This window comes from Thunnus maccoyii, chromosome 6 (assembly GCF_910596095.1).
Source record: "Thunnus maccoyii chromosome 6, fThuMac1.1, whole genome shotgun sequence".
In the NCBI taxonomy this organism is placed as follows: domain Eukaryota; kingdom Metazoa; phylum Chordata; class Actinopteri; order Scombriformes; family Scombridae; genus Thunnus; species Thunnus maccoyii.
In genome coordinates, this window is record NC_056538.1 from 1,239,501 (window position 1) to 1,248,732 (window position 9,232).

General features: G+C 37.5%; 1 protein-coding gene across 3 annotated transcripts in view; it reads left to right on the top strand.

Annotated features, from left to right (window-relative positions):
- The window catches only part of nlrx1 (NLR family member X1), a 31,688-nt gene extending 26,305 nt beyond the window's left edge, over positions 1-5,383 (top strand). For 2 of the 3 annotated variants that reach the window (XM_042414029.1, XM_042414031.1), the window contains exons 10-12: positions 1,330-1,581; positions 3,340-3,550; positions 4,552-4,749. In XM_042414029.1, the coding sequence (XP_042269963.1) occupies positions 1,330-1,581; positions 3,340-3,550; positions 4,552-4,701 (613 nt within the window). In that variant the 3' untranslated portion in view covers positions 4,702-4,749. Of the gene's footprint in view, positions 1-1,329; positions 1,582-3,339; positions 3,551-4,551; positions 4,750-4,912 lie in introns of those variants that run through there. The other variant, XM_042414030.1, reaches the window with a different exon arrangement.
- Positions 5,384-9,232: the final 3,849 nt, after the last annotated feature.

The window sequence follows — 9,232 nt, forward strand, 5'->3', positions numbered from 1 at the left end:
TAAAAATATTGGAAGGGACAATTCAGCGACCCACTCAAAATTGAAAGGTTATGAAGCAAGAGTATGTCTCTAAGCCAGTCTTCTTGTTTTTGGTAGAGAAAATCTTTAAATACATTAACTCCCCATTTTGTTGTCTTTTTGTATTAATCTCATCCTTCTCTTCCTTCTCCCTGTTTTTCACTTGGTTTCTTTCTTTTCTTCTCCATTTCTTTTTCCTCTGCTGCATCCCATTCTTCAAAACTTCATAACGAGTAACTTTGACAGCTGTGCTCAAATGTAATGTTGCTAATGTTACAAGTTGGGTAGCAGATGAATTTAGAACTGAACTATGTGTGCAATAAACAGTTTTAACGCACACCTGCCAGCCAATCAGAAAAGAGTATTCACCCAGATCATGGTATAATACTGTTTACTGTTGCTACCACTGGTCGTAGAGTTATCCAATTGAAATAACATTGTACCTGGATCATTGTTCCAGAAGGTTCATGTTCTATATTAGAGTGAAAAGAGCTGAGTAGCTTGGTTACTCAGTTGTTTTTCAGTTAGCATTATTGTATAAACTGCTTTAGCATTGTGCACAGCTGAGGAGTGATTACATGCACTTCCACTGTGGCTGCATAGCAGCAGATAACTGAACTATTGTGGTCCTGCTTGATAGTAGGACTGACCAGAGCCAACCTGCAATGATCTCTTCCCCCAGCCAAGTTTAGCTTGTGCTAAACACATGCGTGGTTGTGCTGGTGGCAAGACAGAAAGTCTCTCTCTGTGTGCTCAGCTCTTCTTCATACTTTTTAATTGCAATTCAGTGTTCTTGAGTTTCACTCCTGTTTGTACTTTCAGATATCAGCCTTATTACTGTTTACTGATGCCTTTCCTACAGCAGCCGTATCAGAGCTGTGTTTGTAGAGTTAAAGAGAAAATAAACAGTTAATAACTAAAAAGTTCAATACACCTTGGGTTTTATTTTTGTTGCTAGTTCTATTAGTTATGATAAGATTGTAATTACCAAGTTATTAGTTGAGATCTGGGAACACCGCAACATCCTTGTGCTGCTGTGGTCTTTATGTTCATCTGATAGATTTCAGTTCAGACTTATGTTGAAAGTGTTACAGAAATGTTTCAGGTCCAACCTCATAAGATTATTCTTGTGACTTTTTACATAAAAGTGAGCAGGGTGCTTATCCAGGCATGAGGCCGACATGTTAAACTGCCATCAGATTAACATAATGAGATGCATGTGTGAAAGGAGCTACAGTCTATCTGTGTACATGTACAGTATGTTGTGAGTAGAAGACCACAAATTTCTCACTAACCCTGTGTGTACTCCAGATTGTGTGACAACCCTCTGCTGGAATCTGGAGCCTGCACCCTTCTGGAGGCCCTGCCAGAGAACCAGTCCCTGAGGCATCTGTCCCTGATGCACACTGGCTTGGGGGACAAGGGGGCCTTGCAGCTGGCTGAGAGGCTCCAGCAGCACACCGGGCTCCAGGAGCTCAATGTGGCCTATAACAACATCGGAGACAATGCTGCTCTGGCCCTGGTGGACGCCTGCAGGGAACACCCCAGTATTCACACCGTGCAGTAAGGGATATATTCCTGCAGTTTAATTCAGTATCATCAGACTCCACAGTTATGTGTATTTTATCACAAAAGTTCCACAGTCTTCAGCTCCGTCTACCTCAGAGATAATGCTGTCAGATGTCTCCACCAGATAGTAGATCTCAAACTGATCCACATGTTGAACAAGACTTTTGTTCATATTGAAAAGATTGTATTACCTTAGAGATCACATCTTTGTCTGTGGGGCATGTTGAAAATCACAAAATTAGCTATGTTAAGCCCCTTTCTTACAATATTACAGGGGAAGTGGGTAATAAAATATTTGCCGTATTTGAAGGTTATTAAACTCATCACTCCAGACAAAATTCAGCACAATACAGGAACTGCTTATATATACACACACACAAGAATATTCTGCAGGAAAACAATATGATCTTCTGTTTTATTATTTGATTTAATGTTGTTCATATTAGTATTTTTAAACTATTTAGCAATAATTTAATTATTTACACACACAGTTACAAATTACCAGTCAAAAGTTCGGAGAACTTCTCATTTAAGGGAATCAGGTGTGTCATTGTTTGACACTTTTGACTTGTACTGTACTCAAATGGCTTTTTCGGAATTCCACCTACACTGTTACAGTAAGAAAGGGACTGGTCTGCAAGGAGATGATAAGTACATTTCCATCCATCTATTGTTATACACACCAGACATTCAAAAACAGGTTGAAATATTGCAAAGAAAGTTTTTACGTTTATCTGAGGTGTAAAAGTTGGTGTTTGGATAAAAACAGAAATGATAAAAATGAATAAATGATGATGTAAATGTAGCATGTTACAGCCACGCTCTTAATGACATCATCTGTTGTTTCCTCTTCCTCTGCAATGGTTTAATGGCACCAACTAGAGAATCAACACCACCAATTGTTTATCTCCTAATATTCAAAGAACTGTAGTGGATGGAAACAAGCCGTAATTTGCATTTTCTTTAGTCAATTTTATGACAATTCTGTTAATATATGTGCTACATTTGGATGGAAATTTGGCCAGTGTTATGTACATGTCGGTCACTACACAATGATTAAATAAATAACTCAAATCAGGTTATACAAAGGCAGAGCAGCTGAGACAGAATCACCTGTACGTGACATTACAGCAGACCATTTGATGAGCTTGTGTATTCTTGCTCTTAGAGTGTTTTTTCTTTTTTTTTTTTCTTCAAACTGTGTGCTGAGCTGATGAAACTCAGTGACAGTAAACACAGCTCTATGCACAAAAACTCAGAGAAATATTATTAAAATGCAACGTCTCTGTTGATGCCACCCCAGCTTTTGGTGGACCAACAAGGACACTGAAATAACCAAACTGGGATTAGAGGTTAAAATCAAGTCAACATGGTTGTAACAGATTAGTTTCAGGGCATTAGTTGCCAAGCTTATTTGTACAGCACTTTTCAAACACAAGTCAACTCAAAATGCTCAAGGCATAAAAGACTCTCAGAAGGAAAATAAAATAAAGCCATCTAAAATAAATGGACAAAATATTGAAAAACAAAAAAAAGTTTCAATGCAGGAATAAATATTCCCAATTTTAGTAAAAAAAAACAGTTGGAGACCTCAGACCTTGTGGAGGTTTTGTAGTGCAGGAAATAAATGCTGTTTCACCATATTTTCATCTAACCTTCAGAATAGCAAAGCAAACACATCATATCATCATATCATAGGATATTTAGTATGTTTGTAAGTATGTAAGACAGAAATGCTCTGTCTTTGTGTAGTCTTTACCTGAACCCTCTCAGTGATGTGGGGAAGCAGTCCCTGTATGTCCGAGGCGTTCCCAAGAGCCACGATGGCAGCGGCCGGCGGGTCAAGGTCCTGGCTTCAGTCACTGAAGGCTCCGACATCTCTGAAGACTGGCACCCCATCCTCAGTGTGATACGAGAGAATGCTTCATCCTGGGACCGGGACCGTGTAAAACAGCAACTTCAGGTACACACAGAGTAACTTTTTAGTTGGACTGGAACAGATAGTATTTATGAATAAGATCTGACAATATTTTAAAAATTGGACCATTTTCTTGCCAAAACATATTGCAAGAAACTAAAATCTTTCAAGATCTTTTGCCATCCAGGGATGTAATAATGATGATGATGAAATTTTACTATTGTGTCATGCATAGAACATGCATAGAACTTTTACAGACTCAGATTTTCAGAACTACTTGTCTACAAAATAAAAATAATAATAAATCAAACATATTACAAATAAAATATAGTATATCAATCAATCAATCAATCGATCAATTTTTATTTATATAGCGCCATATCACAACAAAAGTCATTTCAAGGCACTTTTCACATAGAGCAGGTCAAGACCGTACTCTTTAATTTACAGAGACCCAACAATTCCCCCATGAGCAAGCATGTAAAACATATTTTCACCCGCTAGAGAATTCAAAGAAAGACTAATTAAACAGTCCATCTTGGCCTTGTTTTCCAAGTATTTGAGACAAACTTAACTTTCTCTGGTGATTTAGTATTATACTTCCATAACACTGAGGGAATCACAAGAGACAGATTAAGAAAAGAATGGTGAAAATCTGTGCAGCAGGCCGAAATGTCCTGAACTTTTAGTGCCTAGTATGAATCAATCTCAAAAACAGTGAATCCAACACTTCCCATAAAGCAACTTGGTAGTGTTTTTCATTCGACCCTCCTATGTCTTTCAAACTCTACAACCACAGTTTGTAAAACAGGCTTGTTGTAAATGTGTAGGTTATAAGCCCAGTCAACTGATTTCATAGACAGAGCCATACTCCCCATGAGTTATAAACTGATCTTCACATTTAATAATGTGACTGCCCCTTTAAAAACATCAAGTCATCAACCAGTCCAATGTTTGATAATCTGCACATTAGATTTTTTAATCTGCAGATGGTCTAAAAAAATGTCTGTTGGACATTGTCAGTCATCCAGTCCCCCTCTGTGCAGGTCTTCCTCAGGGACCTCGAGTGGGGGCGTCAGCAGCAGCAGAGCCTCTGGAAGAGGCTGCACTTCCGCAGGGTGGAGAAGGGCGTCCGGAAGACGCTACGGATGCTAGAGAAGGACACTTTACCGTCATCCACAGGACACAGCAAGTAACCAGCAAAAGTCGAGAGGTGAAAGGGCAATAAATGTCTTCAGCGGCAAGTTTTTGTATTTGAATGTATCCACATTAGTCTAAGCTGGAGGTACACAGCTTCATTATTGATTCATCCAGTCAATAATATTTATAAAGCAGGATGCAGGCATTATAAACTGAAGAATAACTTCAAATGACACATTCATTGTTAACCCAGGCTTTCTGCTTCAGGCTCTGTGCATGTTCCCATAAAAAGGGGCGTTTGGCGTGTCATTTGACTCTTCTTCTGCACAAAATGGACCAATCGCATGCCGCCTACTTCAATCAGGAGGAACAGGTCATCATAATGGAGAGCTATGAAGAATATAAATACATTGTCACAGCAAAAAGCATTGCAAACATTGTTGCTGCAAATAAGGTGAGAGAGGAATGCTGGCAGAAAATTGCTGATCTTGTAAATTCGTGTGATAATATATTTATTTTACCACTCAGTGCCTCCCATATTCAGAGCTCTTAAACTTTAAATTTGATGCAGCAGATTTTAAATATTATATTCAAGAAGTGCATTTAGGTCTGACTCTGTCCCATAATGAAGGATAAGTGGAAATCATTTTAGGTTTTGGCCAAATCAAACTGAAATTAATATTATCTGATAAATACCAATAGACAAATCACTTTTCCTTTTTTTTGTTCAAAGTATTTTTTTCTTGAGTTTTTAGTTCTTATTAGGTTTTTTTTTTGAAATACAGTTTGATATATTGTAACAAAATCCCATCCACAAAGTAACCCCAACCTCTTGCACCATTAGAAATTTACAATATGACATATCAAATCAATGGTAAGTATGATAGAAGACCAATCAATTTTCTAATCAGTGTTCTAATAGCTGCAATAGCAGCAGTGTTAAACAGACTTGGCAGCAAATCAGGTAGCTAGTGAAAGGGCTTTTTTATAGCCGATTTAAGCCGAAACTTGGAACATAAAGACCAGGTTAAGTTTGCAGCGTAAGTTACCATGGTGATCTAGCTAGGTTAAAAGAGAGTCACCTTCGTGACATTGAAAACCCTGCTTTATGCTCAAACATACCTTGCTAACCCACTAATCTGGCTTCATAGTACACACTTCCACCTGAAACACATTCTCAAAACAATCCAAAACAACATACTAATTCCCAACCAGAGGCCTGTACTATGAAGCAGCAGGTAAATCAAGTTGTAATCAGGTTTTCAGTCCTACCGTCACCATGGTAACTTATGCTGAACAGCTAACCTGCTCCGGAGCAGGTTAACTTCAGAGGATCGGATCAAAATCTGTCGACACCCCAACCACTGACCAATCAGATCACTGGAAAAAAAAGACTCATCATCCCTACAGGATCCTGACATGGACAAAAGTCCTGAGTTAACAATAAAGTGTTAAGTAAAAAACAGCAATATATATTTGTATCACTCAATGGAAACATTTTATTGTTCCAGGCTTTCTATTTCCAATCTGGTTTTAAAACAGAGCTTCTAATAAACAGAGAGATCATTTAAGACACTACACAAATAATGAATATTTTAGCTGCATTTTAATTGTGCAAAGTCTCTCCCCCCACACACAAACTGAGGTGACAAAATAAACTGGAATATACATAATATTCCTCATAGAAATATTAGAATAATATTATACAGGGCTACTTGATACTTGAAAGTATTGATCAAAATGAAAATGTCACTGTGAAACAATATGTTATGTGTCTACCAGCATGCTTTGAGTTATTTCCTCCCAACGCTCAAAAATGAAGCTGAAGCAGCTGGCTATGAGATGTGGCCTCTTAATGTAAAAATCACTTTTTTAGATTCTGGATTAAGGCTTCAAGTCATTGTTTGTGAGTAAAATTACAATATTAAAAAGGTAATCCAGCAATACAGAATTGCACTTCCGTAAGGGTTGGGAACTCTGAAGAGAAAGATTGAAGAAGAAATCCTGACTTTTTCCCCAGTAAAGCCTGGGCTCCTAAAATACTGAATCCTACACTTCCCATAATACAGTTTGATATTAGCTCTTTGTTAGATCCCCCAACTAGTAAATCAATCTACACAACAGACAGACAGTTACACAGCGAAGTTCATTCTTATGAAATTGGTGCTGAATTCTTTGTGACATTGTGACTGCTCACTAGTTGGCCAACATGCTAACCGGCCAGCAACAGGCTAGCAGTAATCATTCACAATAGCTCTTCATGCTAGGTGGCTTGCTGACTGTGAACTGAAAGTCCGCAAGTTAGCTAGCCTGGTCGTTAATGGGACAATAAGTCCACTCAGTTTGTTCAAGAGTTGTATTTGGACCATCCACTCCTGTCTCTTAACTGTGTGCAAACCTCTTTTGTGAAGCAGTTTACACTCCAACAGAGCAGTGTTATATAAAGTGTAGGGTTATATAAAAGTTATAAGATAAGTCAAAAATCTTTTCTTGCTTTAATCCATGAAAATAACAAACATCACCTGCGATCTTATCACCTCCCGTCACTTTAAGGATTAAATAAATAAGTGGAAAATGGATTAAATAAGTGGATTGGATACTGGATTTGAATTTGATAAAATGCTCTGCTAATAAGCCACTTAAGAAACAAAATGTGTGTATGAGGCACTTTGAGAGAATAGGAGAGACTTATATTACTATTATAAACTTATTTTTAAGATGATAATGTACCCAGTGTTCCCCTCTTGTTACTGCAGAAGCAGTGTGCACAGTTAATTATGTGTGAGATGATCTCATCGGTGAAGTGAAACTTCACTTTTGAGTTTGAGAGTTAACAAAATTCAAATGCAAATGTAATTAATCAATTTTCAATGACTTTTTCATTTGATTAATGAAACTTGAAAATGTCTGTAATTGCTTGGCACACTCCAGACTCCATACACTGGTACAAGACATTGAGCATCAGATTTAATATCATAGCAATATTGTACCAATATTACAGGACATTTGTAAAACAATGTGTTATCCTTGCGCACTTTCTAATACATATCAATTAACCTTTTCATGCCACTGTACTATTGTACTTATTTTGTTGATTCATGCTTGTATACATAAATTTATGCAAACTGATAATATAACTGGGGGTGTACATTTAAAGGTGCAGTACAAAGCATATACAGTATAAGAGATATGGGGAGGTGGAGGAGCTGACTGAGTTCATTTGTTATACAGGTTAACATTGTCAGTGTTGTTGATGTTTGAAGTGCAGCCGTGGAACAATGTGTCAGCTGAGTTTACACTTTCAGTTGCATTATGGACTGTTATAATGTCTTCTAGGGATGCACCAATCCAATCCACACACTTATCAACCCTCATACTGACCTGATTTGGTGGATCAGGTATCAACTCTGATGTGACGGGTCCACATAAAACACAATTTCATCATCAATATCATTGTAAGATTATTTTGTTTGCCACTATCAGCTACAGTAATTCAGTCACAGTGGGTTACTGATTCAGTTTTCAGCACCACAGTGATCCCTGGTGCTTAATATTGCCTTATTAGTGACTCCACACCAGCAGACATTCTGTCACTCAAACAGAGGTCTCACAGTTCTGTTCTGTTTCGATTTCGTTAGTCATCGACTGTATGTAAAGTTACTGCTCATACAAACTCATCACTTCCTGTATGTATTTCAAAATAAATGCATTTTAATGTGGAAGTGATGACAGCACCTTTCATGGATAGCTAATGTTGCCAAAAACTGACTCAATACAGTTTTTATAAAAATAAATATTTTCACTTTTTGGTGGTACATTGTTTTGAAACACCATAACAAGGGATAAATTGGATTGGTGCATCCCAGTGTCTTCCAGTTTTTGGCTGCCAAGTTATTTAGAGCCACATGCAGTCACATCTGTGCAAAGCCATATTAATGAAATTTAAAATATACTTTTTAAGCCATCAGAATACTGTATTACTGTACATCATCACTCACTCATGCAGGACTACTTTATTTCTGCAGATTGAATATTCTTACTTTGTAATCTGTCTTTGTTGTGCATCTCCACTGCCAACAGATTTGTCTTTCTCTGATACTTTTCAGTTGCCTTATTTCAACAGGACCAGTGGTGCCGTAGATATGTGTGACCTTGTTAATGTGTGTTGGTTGCAGGGCTGGGTATTAAACTTCAATCTTTTTTTGGTACTGAGGATTGAAATCTGGCAATTAACAAAAGCTTCATAGTCTTAGTCAGCTTCATAGTTTTGTTCAAGTATTCTTTGATCAAACAGTTCCTGATTTTAATCATCATTTTGCCAATTTGTGACTGTTTTTATTTAGGTGAAGTTCTTCACAGCTTCAATACCCAGCCCCAATCAGTTGTTGTAGTTAAAGGTCAATATGTCTAAATAGATAGTTGTAAGAGGATTTGCATAAGAGATTAGCAATGGTGCAATTCTGCCCTATTCAGGCCTTTCTTATCAGATTCCATATCAGAAAGTGTCTTCCCAGAGCAGAGTGATGTGTTGCATGTTGTATACTGTTTATGAAAAAATAGCTTTTATGACTGACCAGCGCTGTAATG